The following is a 21,604-nucleotide window of genomic DNA, read 5'->3' on the forward strand; positions in this document are numbered from 1 at the left end:
AAATCCGTCGTCTATTTACGAACGTACGACGAATTTAATATCCACTTTGCGTTCCGAGATCGTTTTGTATTCTGTGAAATTTCTCACTAGCTCTCACATATTTTCCGATAACAGAAAAGTTACACGCTTATTCGAAAATGTTGAAACAATCGATACATGATATTTGGATGGCTCACTTTGTTAATGCGAATGTTTTTGAGCGCATGTTACGTATGTAACTTGTTTATAGAGAACAAAAGATCGACATCTTGTATTTCGCACTGATGCAATCAAACTCATAAAAATGTATAAATAAATGTCTGAATTTCCCATTTTGTACATTCTTTCATCGTGATGTTTATCGCAATTCGTTCTTATACATACGAACCATTTTCACATTATACAACAAACTTTAATTTCAGGAGCCACAGGTAAACTTGAACTACCTGTGGAAATGCGCGCAAACGGGTCTCCTGGCGGTAGGCAACCAGTACCTACTCATACGCTGTCACGGACGTAGTATTGGTTAGGCGAAATTCTACGAGATGGTAGCAGCAGCTTTTTCCAAATATCCAAACTAAGAACGAGCGGTGATTATGCACATAGGGAAAAAGTTGCTCGGTACGTTCGTTTCTGCGGGATATCTAAAAATTCTTGAAATCGGTGAGGTGCGAGAGATATCGATAATCATCCAAATAAACGTTAGTTTATATTTTCAAACATATCTTTATTAACAAATTACGTATCTCCGACCATTTTACAAACTGTTACAAGTTTTATTTATTTAATTGTTCATATAACAATTTTACATCACTCGTTGGTTATAATTTACGACTAAATTCAATTAATACTGTTTAACGACTAATAAATAAACGCTGAAAAACAACAGAAACAGTTTTTCATACTTTGGCTCAGATACATATAATTTATTATAAAATTTGTATTGTAAAACGAACGAAACAATTTTACAATGCAGAATGTTAGAACGTATTCCGGTAATTATTTACAAGTACTGCCGCCTGATCGATTTCGACAATTTCTTAATGTTACAGAAATCAACATATTAAACGGAAAAAGTAAAAAGTTGTTCGAAATAGGCGAGGCGGTAGTACTTTTCTGTAATTACCCATGTTCGAATTGTAAAACTCTTGCTTAAGAATACTATAATCGATTATAGTTGGTCTTTGGGTTATCAACCGTGTTATTTATGGTCCCCACTGACTAATCAAAGGCAGTTAAGGCAAATAAAGGACGTTAACACAATTCGAAACGCTTCGTTTCAGGATAACCCCATAGAAGTAAGCTGCAACGAGCGTTGCACGAATACATGTATAATATCCATGGTAGAAGTATTAACTCATTTATAAAAGTATTATAATTGAACACGGAGTATTACATTTTTTACTTCGGAAATACATTGCGATCTTTGCTTTATTATTGTTTATTACGAAACGCTAAAAATATTGACCTACAAAAATATTCGAAGCATCGTGTTAAGCTGCATTGTTTACAGTCTTTTTCAATCAGCCCGGCAACCTGTAGGAGAATAACTCGCAAATGAAACTAAAACAAGAATATTATACAAACTTTTGTTGCAAGTCTGTTACTTGTATACAAAGTTATAAGCGAATTGACATATACATCTTGTAGGGAATTTTGCATTTTGAAACAAGAGTCTATCGAGTAATCGTTATCAACTGATATTAACTGTTTGCTACAACGAAGTATTTTAACAATTAGAATACAGGTTTAAGTAAATATAAAAGTACTTACTTAATTTTCGTATCCTGTGATGCAAAATTCTCTACACTCGTATTTTAAGCTGTGTTTGATATTCGCCTACAATCTTGTATAATAAAACGTAACAATGGAACTTTTCTTCTTATATTCATTTGTAGCTTATACTCCTGCAGTCCGTTCGGAAAGATTAAAAATATATGTATCTTGTATTACACGTATAGTAATGAACACAGTTCGCACTCTGTAGTATCGTACATCGTATAAATTTACTGATACAGTTATACTTTGTTGTTACAGTTATTAATGATGGAAATTGCGAGTTTGAATAAGAAAATGAGAAATGACGGAGATTTTGAAATGAATGCTTCGATTGAACACGCCGAATAAAAAATCACAACAAACATAGAATTTCAGGAAATATTTAATACAAAAAATATATTTTACGAATTAAAAGGTGTTGGAATTATTAGAAGACCAGATACAGTATTTATCTTTTACTTTATACTTTCTACGATTTTAGATTTTTCTGTTGCAATAGAAACTAATCCTGACTTTAGATTCATACGATCTACGCTTCTACAGAGCAATACATGTTCTTTTAACTTTTTGGTTGTTCCATTTTCTTTACAAATTGTTTTCTTTTCTAAAATTTGGTTAGCTTTCGTTGCAGCGTAGAATATATCGCATAAAAAATATATTAATTTTAACAACAAAAAATTAATCTATTAAATTTCTTACAAATACATTTCATTTGGTTGTGAAAAATAGCTACTATATTTTAACTATATAAATAATATCTTTTTAAATTATTACAATAACGTTATAACGATTATTCTAAAAATATACAACAAAGTACTTTATATCTTGACAACGTAGTTTGATGGAAACAGCCCTTTCTTTCCTTTTAACCTACCGTACCACCAACCACCTTCGTCTGAAACGACAGATATACATTGAAAATTATAATATATACTCAAATTTCTTGCTACGTTTTAACAAGCTTGAGATTAACAAACAGTCGAGTCACTATACTAATTACTTGATGTCGAATATATGCATTAAACGTTATGAGTCGTACAACAGCGATAAATTTCATGTTCAAGTTTAATTTGCCTAATTCGAGTAAAAGTTAAACAACAAAATTGCTACGCAAAATCAATAAAAACCAATAAAACCACCATCAGATTTATAAATGTGTCGCTTTTATAGCAATGAATAACGATAAATAACAAAACAAAAACGTTATTATCGTGTATTTCTATGATTTGATTATTTTTAAAGTGATTATCAAATTGGTTAAACTTACGTTCTTTAAGTATCTCAACAATGTCACCTTCTTTGAGTCCTATCTCATCGTGATCTTGAGGATTGTAATCGTACAAAGCTCTAGCTTTAGGTAACTTAGGCACTGCTGGTTTTTGCGGATGTGGTTTATTAGGCGGAACAACACGAGAATTGTTATCTCCAGTTTTATTTACTACTTGCCCAATAACTGTTTGCATCCCTTTGTTATGTTTTACGTCTTTAATATTATTCATGCGATCGTTGCTATCAATCGGCGGAAGTCGAAATCCTGGATGAGCAAGTGGTGTTTGTGGTGGCGGTGGTTCGGAAGGAGGCGGCGGAAATTTCAGTAAACCTGCTTAATTGTAAATATTAATTTATTTATCAGAACTATTTCTATTATTGTGACACAGGATAGAAGAAATTTCATTGGGCAAACTAAATATCCTTTAGTATGTAAATAATATATGATGTGTGAAATTTTCAAGTAGAGCCGACAATTAGTATCTGAGGTAGAAGCAGTCAAAAATGAGCCCGACAATTATCATCGATTCTGTTAATATTTACTGATAAAATATCGGAAATTGATGAAAAGAAAAAATTAACTCACCTCGGGGTACGTCGTTTGGATTGGTATACATGCCCATCAGAGGCACACCATTATTTTGTATCTTTCTCGGTTGCTTTGTTATCTGCTTTTTCTCTTTTGTTTCCGTGGATGTATGTAAAGTATTCGAAGGATTAACTGTTGATATCTTTTTCACAGGTAGTTGAAAAGTAGGTTCTCCGGATACGTTCGTATTCGGAGGTGATACATTATTCAATTTACGATCCAAAATTTGATTTTGTTCTGTAATTACAGATCGAGTAGTTTTCTGAATTGATCTGTTTGGGCCTGATTGCAAATTAACTGCTGAAAAAGGATGACTATTTTTCAACGTGTTGTATTGTTGCTTCGTCGACGTCGTTGCTTTAGTAATATTTGGATCTAAAACGTAAGTGCTTACATCGTACGAGTACATTGACGAGTTCTTAATATAAAAACTATTGCGTGTATTGCAAATAGAGAGAGAGACTACATTTTTTAACCCTCCTGTTATTCGACCAAATGGTACTTTTTTATTGTTAGTAGATTTTTCAAATTTAAGAACACTACATAAATAATTTCCATTTCCGATCAACCCTATCTGATACTATCAGTACCTATATTATCGACTAACGATTACTTCTGTTAACTTACTAGTGGTGCATGGCAATCCTGGCCCAATCCAAACGTTTAGAATTTTTCCACTTGTTTTCAAAATTTCTTTATTCCTATATTCCATTTGTATAAAATGTATTTCTCTTGTACCTCCACTTCCCCATCCTTCCTTTTTAACCTTATATTCTAAACTATAAAAGTAAGAATGATATTAACATAACGTTACGTTACGTTACTTAATTTACCAAATCACTATTTTACGTTTGATGTATTAAAAATCTTACTTGTTACTAAATTTTATATTTAGAATATGACCAGTTTCTTCGACGTATCTCTTGCTAAGATTAATCAAAAATTCTGTTTTAAATACTAACTCTAATAAGCTATCGTAATCTTCTTTCACATGAATAATGAGAAAACCATCCTGTAATCAATACGTAAAAATAATCGATTGTCGATAATGATATAATAGTTTTAGTATCAACAGATGTGGTAATAATTATGGTTAATAAATGGGTTGGTGAAAGAATTGGTTCATTACCATCTCTACACTTTTTTCTACAATGACAATAATGATTATGATCAAAACAGCAATATCAATGGCAATAGATAAAGAGTGAGTGAATAAGAAGTACTATCTAAAATAAACTCGTTACCTATTGGGATTTGAAAGACAAAGACAATGTAAAAGCAAGGATATCGATTCGCGTCTTTCCTTGTTTTTCATACATAAAATTTGATAACTTGAAGTTAAAATATCTGGCAAACAAAATAAAAGATATTCTAAAATGTAATTGCATCCATCCGGCGAGTATCTTAAAATATAATAATTCATCTAAGACGTTTGGAAATAAAACCAATTAACAGCTACTTTATATAAGCAATAGTTATTTTATATGGTACTTCTTATTGACTCACTCTGCATAATTACTTACTTGAAGTTTACTTAATGATACATAACTAATCTGATTGAATGGTAATTTCCGTTTTATAATTTCTACTAATTTGCCTTTCTCTGGGCCCTTCTTGATTTGCTCTTGACCGATAAGGTATAAGTATTTGTTGGTGAGAATAAAATTTATTCTACTCGTCTGCGAACCGTTATTAGATCGTTACACGTAGCGTATATTTGTTAATAGCTAGTTTCCGTAGATTTAGATAAGTACCTTGAATCTCCTGTCATACTTTTTCACAACTTCAGCAAAAAAAATTTTCTCCCTTCTTCCAATTAAATTTAATATTTGAGGTTTGTCGTCCAATCCGATGTAATCGCCCATGAAATGTCTGTTTAAGCTAGCTCGTCTACGTTCTTTCCGACCAAACAACAAATCAGCTGCTTCTTGTCTTTCTTGTTCTTGCCTCTTTCGAGCAAAGTACTTTTTGAATGCTTTTTGAATTACTCTAGCGTACATGTTATATTTCCGATCTCTTGCTTCTTCTAGCGTAAAAAGCTATTAAACAATAGTGACATTGATCATTTATATTGTAGATTTATATGAAACAATTTTTTGAGTATTTAGATTTCTACGGCAAAGGCTGTGCTTTTGTACCGACCAACCGATATTTCGTCTTATCTAAGATTCTTATCATTCTTTATGAACACCACTAATTAAACTATTACAATGTAATCACTGTATTTTAGAATAAAATCGAAACTTACACTTTCAGGAGCTTTTATAAATAGTTTTGTTTTTCCAAGTTGATACTGCGATCGATTAATATCGAGGCTTTTTAATATCCATTCGACTCCCTGTTTTTCATTACCAGACCAACGTGGCCAGGTTTCTTTCGTGAGAATTCCATATCTTTGTAAAAATTTGGCGAACGGTCTTCTATATGCAAAACCAGCCCTACGTACTCTAATATTTTCTTTTAGACCTAAATATTCCACCTAAATGAAAGAACATGAAAACAGAACATTAATCAGAGAAATATGTAATAGTCGTGCTTTGTGTTGTTTGAAAATGCTTAAATCTACTGCACATATATATACGTATATATATATACCATACTTAAAATATATATTTAAGCGTGAATAAAAAAGTTTATAGTTGCTGGATCCCAGATTCGAGGTTTCTACATAATTGATAAATTAACTTATATCAAAAAACAAGTTACTGTATAAATATACAGTATATAAATATATATAAATATTTCCTTTTCTTTTCTTAAATAGGAATATGTAAAAAATGGTATGTCTTGATATTATTAAATTGAACATGCACAAACAAATAAAAACAAGAGTCTCGTTAACTTCATGAGAAAAAAGACATACTTGGTGCTTTATTCTAACCGAATCCCAATCTCGTGGTCTTTTTGTCTCGTTTGGTTTAATGCATCTGATATAATGTGGTGTACATTTCATCAATTGATTGACCAATCGGCTTGCTTGGTTTCTAATCTTGTTACCTGCAGTGGTGGGTCTGGATCTAAGCGTTTTTATTTTATTTGTTTGACTTTCTGGCGGATACAATTTCTGGATCAAAGAACTGCAAATTCACAACATATATATAGATGTTTTACATACACCTACCAGTAGATTAAGCTAAAATAAAATTAAATATAGGAGCGTAGGAATCTCCAAGTTTACTTGACAGAAATTTAATAAGTAAACAGCTAAAAAGACAATAGCAATGACTTACTTCGTACTTGTTTGCATTAGTTCCACAAGGTCTAAGAAAAGTACATCGCGATTTTTATCGCAAAATCCATCAACCGAATACGAAACTATACCGGCATAATGCATAATAGTAAATCCGTCTTGCGTGCTATGAAAATGTTCGTGTTCGTTAGATGCAATTGCAAGTTTCTGTAAATAAATGTAATAAAGTTTCTGTTAGTACAAAAATTCATTAATTTAATGAGAACTGAGAAAATAAATTATCCGACCCTTTATAATATTAATTATGTATCACTGAATTAAGAAACGCATCGTGTTAATGTCATTTCTTATGTACCTGTAGAGGCACATGAGCTAGAGGACAATTCAGATCATGTTGTTGTTTTGCCTCGGAGTATCAATATCGTTAGGATACAAATAAGGTAATAATAAATAAACTCCGGGCAAAACAACATCGCTGCTACGTGCAAGCAAACTCGAATTCAAATTTTCCGGCTCTCCCCCGACCAGTATAAATAAATGAACGCGACCGTAACAGTTCAGTTATCAATCACTTGTCAGTCGTGCGAATCAATATGAGTTTTGATCAGTCAGTCATCTCAGCGATCTTATTAGCGATTTACACACTGTCTTTAGCGAATCCGCTAGTACCAGCGTCTTAGCGAACATAGTCTGCACTCATTTATTTATTAATTATTTTATATACACTTGACGGTTTCCCATATCAAGTGATCACGTCGGGGTCACCAATGTGGAGGATGTGTGTGTGATTTGTTGGTTGTGTTTTAAATGACATTTCTCAACTTCGACCCAAAACGTAGAATTATTGAAACAAGCGAAGAGAGTAGTAATGAACGTTGTAGCATGAGGAACGTGGATACAGCAATTGGACACCGTGTAACGTACGACTGAAAATTTATAAATTTGAAGGACTTTCAGAAGGAACTGTAAATACAATAAATACTAAAGAAACGGAGGGATCGAGAGAGATTAATATACATCGCTAAACGATAAATAACGACGAATAAAGATACGCGAAGAAACGGTAAAACGTTCGAGGCGGATGCAATAATAACTCCGTGTGTTGATCCAGCGACTTGACTCGTTACGTTTATTAATTACACACGGTTTGAGCCAGTCCACGCGACACTGTTGCGCTTGCGAATGGGTTAATCTCCTACAAAGGGAATTAGAATTTACATTAATGCCAGACTATTCAAACAATATACAACGAGTATTGATTCTTAATATCCGAATATGTAACGACGAGTAATGACTCATTCGTATTACGATAAAACTGTTACTAATTTTTCAATTAGCAGTATTATCGCAAAGACTGTTTTATATAAAATTAGTATACATGCATGTATAAACTGTTTGGATTTTACCTTTTGCAAGTCTGCATCGGCGCCAGCGCTACCACCGTGAAGAGTAGCGCATACATCGTCAAGTACTAAGAAGAGACCTGGTGGACGTTTACCTTCCAAAAGCTCGACGACAACCGCATTATTAAAATACTCTATCGGAGTCCACTGTATATTTTCCGATACGTATTCTTCCTGAAATTTATCACTGATTTAACTATTTTCAAAAGCAACTCTTCAAAAGTTCAAATTCGTCGAACAGTGTTATTTTTGCGCCCGTTAGTTGTAACAGCGGTCTCGTACCGCTTTCATACAGCTCTCCCATTAAATTCTATCGAGTAAACTCTGTTACATATTACATGGCTTCGGATAGCTTTCATCGGTGTTTTAGCTCACTTACTAATTCACATTTAGAATTGGCGAGTAGCTACTTTTTACAAATGGCGGTATATTATTATTCGATGAGACACATACAGATAGCGAAGAATATAAATTTGCTAATATTGCAGAAAATGCATCAACGATTGTATGTAATCGATTGAAACGCGTATCACGGGCTTAAAATGTTCATTAGATTTCATTTAACGTCCAAAATACAAATCTCTTATCATGTAGCACAGAAGCTAGAAAATTTAATGAGATTAAGGAGGTTAAAGAGAATTTTATACGCCATTTTAAAGACACTGTGGCGGCACCCGATCACGGAAATTTCCAACGGCTTCGCGACACAAAGCGCTAATACCATCGATATCCCTACGGTTTTTTCGCCGAATATTCGGAAGAATGCATACGCGGCAACCGTCGCGGATTTCTAATAAACGCGCGCGTAGTGACAACAAAGAAAAAAATCGGTTTGCTTTCGAACCAAAAGATTCATTCTGCTCCGAACTGCGAAAGGTTAAGCGGCATAGCGTCAAACACAATTAGAGAAACGCGTTATTGACTCTTGATAGTTCAGTGTTAATCGTTATTTGTTATTGATCGTTGTTAATCGTTAATCGTGGTTAATCGTTATTTGTTGTTAATTGTTAAGAGTTTAATAAACGTTATTGTTGAAAATCAAGAGTGTTTCTTGCGGGCACCTTCACCGACGATCATCTCAACACAAATAACGTTGATGTGTAACGTCAACAAACATCTACAACCGAAACCTGAACCGCTTTGCACACGACACCAACTTCCAAAACAAAGGAATATGAATTCGGCACGTAGGCAGAAGATAAACGAACATTTAGAAGGGCTGGGTCTTGATCGAGGCTTCAGTCTTTCGGTAACGGTCTAGTCGTAAACTTGTACTCTTATTATAGAATAAAGGTAAAGGTTTCCTGTTATTTTTTACGTGAAAATATATTGGGCGGTTGTAATTAGGAATTAAATAAGTCAAAATGCTTTTCTCTCATTACGTATTAAAACCTTTCCGTGCTCGCAATTGACGATAATTTCTCCTTATACCTATTTTTCTGTTATGTCGTTGGATGGCGATTGAGGAAACTATAGTTTATGTAATAAATTACATAAATACGATTCCTGGACGGGATTGGGGGTCTGCGTTACCAATTAACGATCGTACAAGATTGAATGGTTGGATCATGGATCATGGATCGCGTTGAATCGTCGATATTCAATCATCAGAAACCTTTCGAACACTTTCACTTTGATTTGGGACTTGCCCCGAAGAGGGGACAGGCAACTTTACAACGTTTAGGCCATGCAGAATTATCGCTTTAATAGTTCTAACAATATCATTGCGTTATACGCGTTATAACATTATTGGAAGAAGAGGAAATTGAAGTTTCCATCGACGCGAGCGAGAGCGACAAAATTGCCACGCGATCTCTCGCACGTCTACGCTTTACGAATGCTGAAAACTTTCGTTCGAAAGGAATTTACCATCGAATCTCGACAATTTACGGTAACAAGATTATGATCGAATCATTCGTGAGACGATGGGTACGGGAATTCAATACGAGTAGAGAAACTGTCTGTGATCGTAAACGTGGTGGCCGGCCGTCTCTCGTTACAGAGGATCTCAAGAAACGCGTCTGCAATTCGAGACAGCAAACCGAAATATTCGAGTAAATAATGAAACGAGCAATATGAATAAACAATTCCATTAAATGTCTAAAATGTAGAACCTGTTATCGATATCCTTGCTATGGTGCCGCTATTTATGCAGCGATGGTTTCAAGTGGCTCAAGATGAATAAGGACGCGAACTTATAGCACGCAAATATACCTAAAAACGATCTTCTCAATTTTCTAACACGTTAACTGCTACGCGTGTTTTCACTGAAATCTCCGTCAGGCCACGTACAGGTTAGGTACTTCGATCGATACTTTATGCGAGTAAATAATTTTTTTAATAAACCATTTTCGTATTACTTTTATAACAATTCAATAATTTTATTATTTCCTGTAGAATATCTTTCCAAATACCTACGACGATCCTTCGCAAGTAGTCAAATAAGCACCACCCGTATTCGGAGCAGGGGAAATACTGGAAAGAAGGGGGAGAAAAAAGATGCAGGCTATGTAAAAGGAAAGAAGAAGACCCAAGACACGTAATAGAAGAATGCGAAATAACAGGAGGACCAAAGGACACAGAAAAAATACTAAACGAGACTGGAGAAGGACTAACAGAACTAAAAACAATAATTGAGTAGAGAAGGGCAATACAAGACGGGGAGGAACGACAATAAGGAAGCACAGTAAGGAGGCAAAATCCCAAAAGTTGCCATAGTTTTTAGAGACAGATCATATAATGGAGTGCAATATAATAGAGTGGAGGTAGATATATAAGAAAACAGATATATAAGATATATAAAGAGATAAAGATATATAAGATTGATAGAACGTAAAAGCGTAATAGGTAAACGAGTTGTAAAACCGAAAGCTCGCCCAAAGCCGAGAGGCACGGACTAAGCAATAATAAATAAATAATAATAAGTAATACAATTATTCGTTTCACCATTACCATAGGTGTTAAATAGGGCAATGGTTGTATCGTAAAATACCCAAGTATATTACGTTAAAGAGAGTATTATTTTTTGCACGACCTTCGTACTATGGAGAGCACTGTATTTTCGATATGTTATACATTTTTGCATGAAACACGCGCTCTGTGTATTTTTGCGCTTTTACATTTTTCATAGAAATTGCCAGTCAATTTATAATTTGTATTAATTTCATAAATTTATCGTAGTAGTTTTATGTGGTAATAAGGTAATAACCAACAACAATGAGGAGAACGTTGGCTGATGGTTACGGATGTTATCCAGGTAGCCATCGAGATTGCAAGTTGACTTTTCTTCTCTAACGAAATGTACACGAAAAGGTATCAAAGTACACGCGTGATAAAATGATTATTTTGAAAGATATCCTAACTTTAATCTCGTAAAGTTTATTCTATCTTTCATGCACCGAATTATTCAATTAACATTGGAATATCTTTTAAACTGTATATTTTTAGATACAAGTACCTCAATACCTTTTTGTATGAGAAACTGTATCGAATGGCGTATAAGAAAGTACACGGTTCCATTTAAAAGAGCAAAAATCATGTTGAGACTTAGATTTCGAGAACTCTTCCACTTAGACAAATCTGGTGATGATCGTAAGACGTCCTCCTCGAGATGGAACAAGTTTAATTCGCGCAGTAAAAAGACAGTAGGTTATTCGAAAAAGTGTTTTAAATAAACTTGAGCGGATTAAAACAAGACACTCTGTATATGCACGATAGCATAGTCAAAAATTTGTTCACAAATATTCGCTATATCGTGTGGAGGACATTGTACGAAACAGATGAAGATTGGAAATAAAATAACGTTATTTCAAGACGATCTATGAAAGGATACTCAAAGTTGAATCCTCAACGAATCATTTTAATCGATTTCTTAACTTTGAATGGCAGGATTTCCTGTGACATCTTCTGCACCGTCGAAAATAAAACCGTTCTGTCGTTACAGTGCAACTGTATACTTCTACCAAGAGATTTCCATGGATAAGGAAACCGTTAGCCACCTCGTTTTAAAACTGATGAAATCTAATGAACTCCTTTAAATGTAATCGTTTCGTGCAAAAGAACCCTGGCACAGGCGATTAAATGAATAATTACATACATCACTGTTACATATTTCTAAACATTTATATTATGTATGTTTATACATATTAGGTCACCCCATAAGTTCGTGCCGTTTTTCGAGCGGTTATATATATTATTTTTTTTAAACACCTATGAATCGTTGTTTTGGGTATTTTCAGAACATTTGACGTCTCTTGAACCGTCAAACTTCGTGATTTTTCAACAAGATACCGAATTTTATCTTCGTCTGTCTGAGGAGGACGCCCGGAGCGTTCCTCGTCTTCTAAACAGAAATTCCCAGCTCTAAAACGTTGGAACCACTTCCTACACGTGCGAGATGAAAGCGCATTTTCTCCGTAAACAGCACATATGTTTTTCGTGGCAATTGTTACAGAATTTCCTTTCCGAAATTCATATAACACGAGATGTCGAAAATGGATACGTATTTCACTCATGATTTTTTACTGTTAGAAGTCACTGTGTTCGCTATATTACGATCTTATACCCACGAAAATCTGCTCTAGCCTGTTCTCGATCAGCTAAGCTCAAGTGCATTGGTCCCTTATCGTCGTATGTTTATAAATCGACACATGAAATGTATACGCAAAAATCAGCACGAACTTATGGGATGACCTAATATTTATTATTTTATCATCAATGTAATATTATATAATAATAAATAGTATTGTTAATAAGCATGGTGCAGTTAAGTAAGAAAAGTACAATTAATAATAAACAGAATTTATTCGTTTGAAAAAGCAATTATATTGAACAAAAATCATTATTATACTTATAGATTAGCGACTATAAGTTTGAACGATAAATCGATCTTCGTAAAGGAAACTTTCTTGGACATGAAAAAAGACTAACAACTTGACCGTGCTCTATGAGATCATCAAATTAGGGATACAAAGAGAAGAGAACTTTGCGAGAGAGAGATATTTGCGAATATCGAAATATTTCGTTGCCAATCAATTGAAAAGTTATGTAGTTGATTAAACGGAAAGAATAAGCATAAATTAACCACCTGTTAATAGTAATTTTTTGTAATAATATTATTAATACAGATAATTTTCTATTTGAAAATTCACGTGAAAATTGTAACCGAAAATGGAAAAAGTTGCGGTATAAGAATTAGAAGATTATAAAATATTTAAAAAATAACACTATTCCGTGATCCTGGATCGAATCAACGTTATGATATATTAAAACTTTGCCATTCTGCGGAAATATGAGGTATATAGTACGCTAATTGTTGTAGGGACGATCGTAGTCGAAATCAATAAAAAGAAACTGAAAACCAAAGAAAGGACGAAGGAGAAAGTAACGAACAGAATGAAAAAGAGATAGGGAGGAGAAAGAGAGAAAGAGGGAAAGAGAAAAAGAGAGAGGGCGACGTTTCACTTAGCTATTTCATTACCTTCGCTCGATCCGTGGCCGCAGTGCAAACAGAGCCATCATCTGTGTAACGCGTATTCGATCGTACAGGACCGTTTCGAATTTCCATCGTTAAGATTCACGTGCAAATCATGACCGATAAATTGTCCGATGAATACAGAATGCTAGAAAATGCGAAATCCAGTGACATTTAGTTATCACAAGTGATTCATTATTTTCAAGTTTATACAAGTTTGTAGTTTTAATTTGTTTGTAACGAAATAACGCTTGATGTCGGTCATCTCTTATTGGTGTAAAGTGCACCAGTTTTTAGATAGCTGCGAACAACCGCAGCTACTACACCCGCAACATTGACTGATCCAAATAGATCGTATTCGCGTTGACCTATTTCAACATTCTACTTCAGGTACGCGCAAAGCACTTTTACCAAGCGAAATCTCTTATCAATTTCATCAATGATTACCGTTAGATACGTCCGTGTTTATTGCCAATTTTATTGACACTTTCTACTCACTAAATAATATATCATCCCTTTTGTGCATAAACCACGGGCGTGTAAATTTTCTCCTTTCTAACGAAGGCTAACGTTATATTTACTATTAGGTCATCCCATAAGTTCGTGCCGATTTTTGCGTATACATTTCATGTGTCGATTTATAAACATACGACGATAAGGGACCAATGCACTTGAGCTTAGCTGATCGAGAACAGGCTAGAGCAGATTTTCGTGGGTATAAGATCGTAATATAGCGAACACAGTGACTTCTAACAGTAAAAAATCATGAGTGAAATGCGTATCCATTTCCGACATCTCGTGTTATATGAATTTCGGAAAGGAAGTTCTGTAACAATTGCCACGAAAAACATATGTGCTGTTTACGGAGAAAATGCGCTTTCATCTCGCACCTGTAGGAAGTGGTTCAAACGGTTTAGGACTGGGAATTTCTGTTTAGAAGACGAGGAACGCTCCGGGCGTCCTCCTCAGACAGACGAAGATAAAATTGGGGATCTTGTTGAAAAATCACGAAGTTTGACGGTTCAAGAGACGTCAAATGTTCTGAAAATACCTAAGACAACGATTCATAGGTGTTTAAAAAAAATAACATATATAACCGCTCGAAAAACGGCACGAACTTATGGGATGACCTAATATATAGATTCATAGATTTGCTAGGTAAATTAAAAAGATGCGTGTTGTAACAAACATAGTATAATAACGTAACGATTGTGCTTTACATCTGATTCGTTATTTTTCGGAATTATCTCTGTGGTTTGGTGCAGAATGTATCGATGATATTGTAGTACTCATAAAATTGAGATATTAACGCTTCAAGATATGTTTAAAAATTCGTGTTTAAATAATTTCTGAATTGCACAAGCGTTCCTACCGTTTCTACTTTCTTTTCTAATATAAGAAGATAAAATTTATATCGACTTTGGTATTTTCCGCAGAAAGTTTATTTTATGAAAAATATCGACATTAGCATGTACAAATCCCATTATCGTCGCTTGAACATAGAATTTCAATTTGTAGTTTTTTATACAAAATATACAATCGCTTACAGACTCAACGCCGGGTCCAACTGACTTTTGCAAAAATATGACATTAGCACTTGTTACGCGAAACCACCGATCCAATTTCTTTACCTTCGATCGTTAACTTCTACAGGGTGGTTGGTAACTGGTGGTACAAGCGCAAAGGGGGTGATTCTACGCGAAAAAAGAAGTCGAAAATGTAGAATAAGAATTTTTCGTTCGAGGCTTTGTTTTTGAGAAAATCGACTTTGAATTGTGGCTCGGTACGCGTGCACTTTATCGCGTCTCGTTGTAACAGATCTCACTGTAGATCGTTGTCTCGATGGAAAAATTAAAAAAAAAATTGTTATTCTATATTTTCGACTTCTTTTTTCCCGTAGAATTACCCCCTTTCCGCTTTTACCACCAGTTACCAACCACCCTGTATACAATTTTCCTAATGTTTTTACATAACACCTTGGGCTCGACTCAGATAGTCGACGGAGAGGTAAATATCATGAAATACATTTGGTATAAATTATTCTGTCAGATGATCGCGTTAAAACGATTGCTACGTTAAAAAATAAATTGAAGATGCTACGAATTGAAAGATGAAGCACGGAAGAGCTTACTGGAGACTTTCCCATGGAAAGTTAGACGCTGCAAATAATCGACACTAAGAAATTTATTCTTAAATATAAATCTCGTGTATTTGTGTAAAGGAAATGACGAAAGAATTCCAGAATCTAACGCAGCCGATGACAATGAGAGTCGCGAACAGTTGCACCGATCGAAAAATCCGAAGTATTATCTCGAAATATTACGAAACATTGTTCATTGCAAAATACAAACTTGCGCAATTTTTAATAGAAGATACACAGGGTAGTCCGTAATTCGTGACAAAAGTGGGGGTCAGAGAAATCTCAAAAATAGTACCTCTCGAAATAAGAGGAAAATCGAAGATAATGAAGTTGCATTGGACATGTCATTTTCGAGAAAATCAAGTTTCAAATAAGTGAATTTCCATAGTTGACGTCTACATAGGGATAGATAATCGATAGTCGATGTTCTAAATGTGAAAGTAAGAGGAAAATATAGAATACAATTTGACGTCTGAAATCTTATTTTTGATGAATGTATTTTTCTATTGCACGCTAAATAAAATATTTGAATCGTAAAAGAAAGATAATTGTTGATACATTTGTCCTATGTGTTCTCCGATCTCGTGAAAAATTGATTAAAGAGGAAGATTAATCGTAAAACTAATTAAAATATCATCGTTAAATTTCACAAAAATCCATCGGATCGTATTTCTTCGTATTTCGTACTGGCGCCAGATTAGGACTTGGAACGTTGTACGTTTCGTTTCTTGTTCTTTTACGCGAGTTTTGATATTATTCGCTTTATCCTTAACGATATTACAATGCATAGATTACTGCAAAACTATAAACAAGAACAAAGACAATATGTAAAAATGTATTTCAGTACGCTACCATCTAAAGTCGTTTGCGCTTCCTATTTCAATAACAACTTTATCATTTTTCTGACTTTGGAAAAATCATACGAGACAGATTGCTTTTCCCAATATACAGGGTGGTTGGTAACTGGTGGTACAAGGGGAAAGGGGGTGATTCTACGCGAAAAAAGAAGTCGAAAATATAGAATAAACATTTTTTTTTTAATTTTTCCATCGAGACAACGATCTACAGTGAGATCCGTTACAACGAGACGCGATAAAGTGCACGCGTACCGAGCCAAAATTCAAAGTCGATTTTCTCGAAAACAAAACCTCGAACGAAAAATTTTTATTCTATATTTTCGGCTTCTTTTTTCGCGTAGAATCACCCCCTTTCCGCTTGTACCACCAGTTACCAACCACCCTGTATACGAAATAGCACGTAATAGCAAACTGTAATTATTTAAGTGTACGTCACTTAACTTCGATAAAACGATCTAAAATTATACAATAAAACAAAAATACAAGCGTTGGAGCTAATTTACATACTGTAACTAATATAACAAGAGAAAGAGATAAATTATTTCAAGTATAATACGATCCAGTCCTGTTTTTGCGCGATAGGTGGATTTCCGAAAAGAGCTGTACAAAAAGATATACAACGAATGTGAAAAACTAGAAAATTGGAAATGGAAGATTAAAGAAGTCTGTAGAAATAATAAATTGTTTTCGCACAGATTATATTAAAATAATTATGCAGCGTGTCGTCGCGTTTTTAAATCGCGATGTAAGAGATTTCCAAAATATTGTTTCCTTTTCTTTTTCTTCCTTTTTTTTTTTTTTTGATAGAAAATCACGGTATCACAGTTTAATGCAAAGTAACAGTGCACAGAAATAAACATACCTCGTGATGTAGCGTTGCAATATCTCTGTGCGTTCAATTATAATAAATCTACCTCATATACATTTCAAATTAACATGGGTTTCCGCTCATAAACGTGTGGACATTTTAATCGGTTCACATAAAATCAATAATAAACAGAATACGTGAAAAAAGGAAGCACATGTACTTGTTAACCAATAGAAAATCTAAATTAAGCATAATGAATAAACTAAATATATACAAAACAATAATCAAACCAATCTGGACATACGGAGTCCCACTATGGGGGACGGCAGCAATGAGTCACATAAATAAAATAGAAACAGAGCAAGCAAAAGTTTTAAGGACAATAGTTAACGCTCCATGGTACGCCAGAAACGAAGACTTACGAAAAGATTTAAAAATTCCAACAGTCGAAGAGGAAATCGCTAGATATGCAAAAAAGTATAAAGAAAGACTTGTAACACACCCAAACCAGCTGGTTGTTGAAACGAATAAAACCATAATAGAAAGAAGACTGAAGAAGAAGCATCTCGCAAACCTCACAATAGAAATAAAATAAACAACTTGGAAGATGGAACCCCGCTGGGGGTAACCATCCACACGTTATATTATTATACCACTAAGCTATAATATTTTACCAAATGTCCTACTGGACAAATTATAAAATTTAAATAAATAAATAAAAAAAATATTTTTATCGGTTTGCATTAACAGTACATGTAATTAAAATATGTGACAACGGGACGAATTAATGAGAAAATAACGAAGAAAACTTATCCATTATCTTATCTTAGCTTATCAACTTATCCATAACATGGTGAAATTAAACATTTCCCGCATTCATCGCGGTGTTAATCGGTTTTAATCATTGCCAGATTTGATCACGAGAATCGTCTATCCGTTTGGAAGAACCTTCCCTATCTTGTTCATAGCTAAACGATCGAACAAACCGAGGATGATGAAATGAACGAAGATCGACACCACCTTGCGTCTTTCTATTCGTCATTTTCTAAATAATTCACATTCTGTGAAAAGTAAGAAAGTATACTTTTGATACGCAGTGCACGCAACACGCATATACCTGGACATAAAATCAACCTATCGAATCAGAAAGTTAGAATCCGAATCGTTCGAAAGAAACGTAATTTCTTAAAGTACGCAGCGACAATAAGCGTTGCAAGCGCGGACTAATAGCGACAATCGATTAAAATGAAAGTTAAAAGTAGTACAAAGTACGGTATACCGAAAATGAAACTTGCAAGCGGACGAATGCGGGTATAACTGGCGATAGAAACTTGAATCGTTTGACAGACCGACTCCACGTGGACTCTTACGTTCACCGAGTATAACCGAGTACGTTCACCAGGGCAACGAATGCACTTGCACTTTTTAAGAGAACCTGTTTCCACTTTAATGCGAACCTACATCGAAAGAACCACACCCACTGACAAGTCGGACCATAGATCTCTTTGGAAAGGAGGACCTTTCCGTTACTCTGCTAGGCGAACAGTAAGACACGATTACCGCGAGATTATTGCGCGATATTTTCCTCGATGTTAAACGGCACTTTGTAACAAAGAGTTAAAAAAAAAGGAAGATTTATTCCATGCACAAACCTATTAGTTTTTTTAGACTGGAAACTTTCACGATGATTAGATGATATATTTGTGATTCTTTGGATTTCGTGTTTTCGTCTTCGCATGCTGCGTTTTGTTCCGATCTTTTTATCATTCAGTGATTCCAGTTCGCCTTTTCAGGACAGACCCACTTATTATTTGTTAATTGGGCGTTTAATTAATCTATCGTATACTTCTTGTACGATCTTAATAAGTTCTGAATAAAAGTCTACTTAAAAGTTCATTTATGTCCTATAAAATTAACAATTAGCAATTTTAATAGCATAAACCATAAAAAATGGTTGTAATATACCAATTTATGATTGGGGATATTATTTACTTGAATTATTATAGTTTTGATATTAGCGTTAGCAGCTCTAACACTGACTTGTACATCGAATGTTTCTCAGAATCGTTGAAAGTAATATATGGAGAATCTTCATCTTTTATACAAAATTATACACATTTTTATTCCAAGCAAAAAGCAACTCTTTTTTGATACGAATTGGAGAGAAAATTTGTTAATTATGGACGACATGGAGATATAAATAAATGAAATAATATAAACGAATGAAAAACGTATTCGAATTATGTGCTATAGTTATTATTTAGAATATCTTTTCTAATAATTATATCACAGTTGGACTGCAGATTTTTTACAGAAAGTTTGAAAGTGAAAAATTACACAGAATGTACGTAACATGAGAAGAATATACAGGGTGGTTGGTAACTGGTGGTACAAGCGGAAAGGGGGCGATTCTACGCGAAAAAAGAAGTCGAAAATATAGAATAAACATTTTTCGTTCGAGGCTTTGTTTTCGAGAAAATCGACTTTGAATTTTGGCTCGGTACGCGTGCACTTTATCGCGTCTCGTTATAACGGATCTCACTGTAGATCGTTGTCTCGATGGAAAAATTAAAAAAAAATTTTTATTCTATATTTTCGACTTCTTTTTTTGCGTAGAATCACCCCCTTTCCGCTTGTACCACCAGTTACCAACCACCCTGTATAAGATATACAACAGAATATAGTGCTTTCTATAACACTTGTGAGATAAAATAATTTAAAAAAAATCAAAAATATGAATTTGTTTAAATCCTCGGTCTAATTATAATATAAAAGTAGATTCTCAACCTTCTGCTCTATTCCTGCTTCGAGGTAAATGGATTGTTTAAAAGAATCGAACCACTACCTTCCACAGCCGCATGATAAAACCTAAGAACTCGATGTTTATTAGAACGAATCATCGCATCTAAGGGAGATTGTAATTCCATATTCGCATAACATGCGACGTACAGAAACAAGACGAGTTCCATAAGACGCTATTTTACTTAGCTGAACGTTCGTACTTGGGAAAAAGAGAAAACTAGGTCGATTCTTGGCAATTTGAAAAATATATTTATCTAATTTCGTAAATTCTGGTTCTGATCAATTTCTTGTCTTAAAGTCTTGAGATGAAGATTCAAGATCGAGAAAAATTATAAATCATTTTTTCAAGTTTGCTTACTTCTTATGAATATTACGCGTGTTTAACGATAAAAATAAAAATGTTCATACTCTCTTTTCATTCGAAGAAAACGATTAACTGACTCTAGCATTTGTTTCTTCTTATATTCTTAAAAATAATACGATCAATGCAAGAAACCGACTGCGCGACTTTGCATATTCTTCGAACAAAAATTTAACATAACAGTTCGATATTTTAAATAGTTCACGTTTCAGCTTGAATTACGAAAGATAAGATGTATTAAAGAGATTTAAAAGGATTATAAGTAGCGAGTATTTTGGAAGAAAAATCGGTGTAAAATATAAAATTTCAACTCTGATCTACTTAAATCGATTCTCCTGTTAAATATAGTTTTGAGCTCCCTTGTTCGATTATGACAACTATATTATATTACTTCGGTATACGTATGGCTTACGTAAGTGAAACAAGAGAAATTGTATCATTCTGTTCCTTAAGGTTGCTCTTGCGAACAGGTAAAACTTTCACTGCGCGTTTATTGTAACACGCTCGTACATACTGTCTCGTGTGAGTGACCAGGTGCACTAACGTTCTCCTCTTTTTCGTTTCTTATAATTGTAGCGAAAGTGGACAATATTTGTAATAAACAGAAATCGCCATATATCTATAGAATATCTAGGTATATTATAATATTGGGCATGTCTTGCCATGAAGTATACTGTATATATGGAAATCGCCATATATCTATAGAATATCTAGGTATATTATAATATTGGGCATGTTTTGCCATTAAGTATACTGTATATATGGAAATCGCCATATATCTATGTATCTATAGAATATCTAGGTACATTATAATATTGAGCATGTTTTGCCATTAAGTATACTGTACATATGTAAATCGCCGTATATCTGTGTATCTATAGAATATCTAGATACATTATAATATTGGGCATGTTTTGCCATGAAGTATACTGTATATATGGAAATCGCCATATA

The 21,604-nt window shown here is 34.0% G+C and overlaps 1 protein-coding gene and 1 long non-coding RNA gene across 8 annotated transcripts in view; one reads left to right on the top strand and one right to left on the bottom strand.

The window, feature by feature from the left end:
* Nucleotides 1–685: 685 nt before the first annotated feature.
* Nucleotides 686–21,604, bottom strand: part of LOC126866488 (unconventional myosin-Ie-like) — a 42,338-nt gene continuing 21,419 nt past the window's right edge. For 5 of the 7 annotated variants that reach the window (XM_050620090.1, XM_050620087.1, XM_050620089.1 and 2 more), the window contains 11 exons: nt 8,213–8,383; nt 6,847–7,013; nt 6,480–6,693; nt 5,865–6,095; nt 5,371–5,655; nt 5,140–5,295; nt 4,489–4,628; nt 4,244–4,395; nt 3,614–3,991; nt 3,026–3,361; nt 686–2,653 (listed from right to left, as the gene is read on the bottom strand). In XM_050620090.1, coding sequence (XP_050476047.1) covers nt 2,577–2,653; nt 3,026–3,361; nt 3,614–3,991; nt 4,244–4,395; nt 4,489–4,628; nt 5,140–5,295; nt 5,371–5,655; nt 5,865–6,095; nt 6,480–6,693; nt 6,847–7,013; nt 8,213–8,383 — 2,307 coding nt within the window. In that variant the 3' untranslated portion in view covers nt 686–2,576. Of the gene's footprint in view, nt 2,654–3,025; nt 3,362–3,613; nt 3,992–4,243; nt 4,396–4,488; nt 4,629–5,139; nt 5,296–5,370; nt 5,656–5,864; nt 6,096–6,479; nt 6,694–6,846; nt 7,014–8,212; nt 8,384–21,604 lie in introns of those variants that run through there. The other 2 variants (XM_050620088.1, XM_050620093.1) reach the window with 2 other exon arrangements.
* Nucleotides 8,498–13,682, top strand: LOC126866508 (uncharacterized). Its single transcript, XR_007689906.1, has 3 exons — nt 8,498–10,503; nt 10,607–11,521; nt 11,657–13,682. It is a non-coding gene; the product is annotated as an uncharacterized LOC126866508 (long non-coding RNA).

The sequence above is a fragment of the Bombus huntii genome, chromosome 6 (assembly GCF_024542735.1).
Source record: "Bombus huntii isolate Logan2020A chromosome 6, iyBomHunt1.1, whole genome shotgun sequence".
NCBI lineage: Eukaryota > Metazoa > Arthropoda > Insecta > Hymenoptera > Apidae > Bombus > Bombus huntii.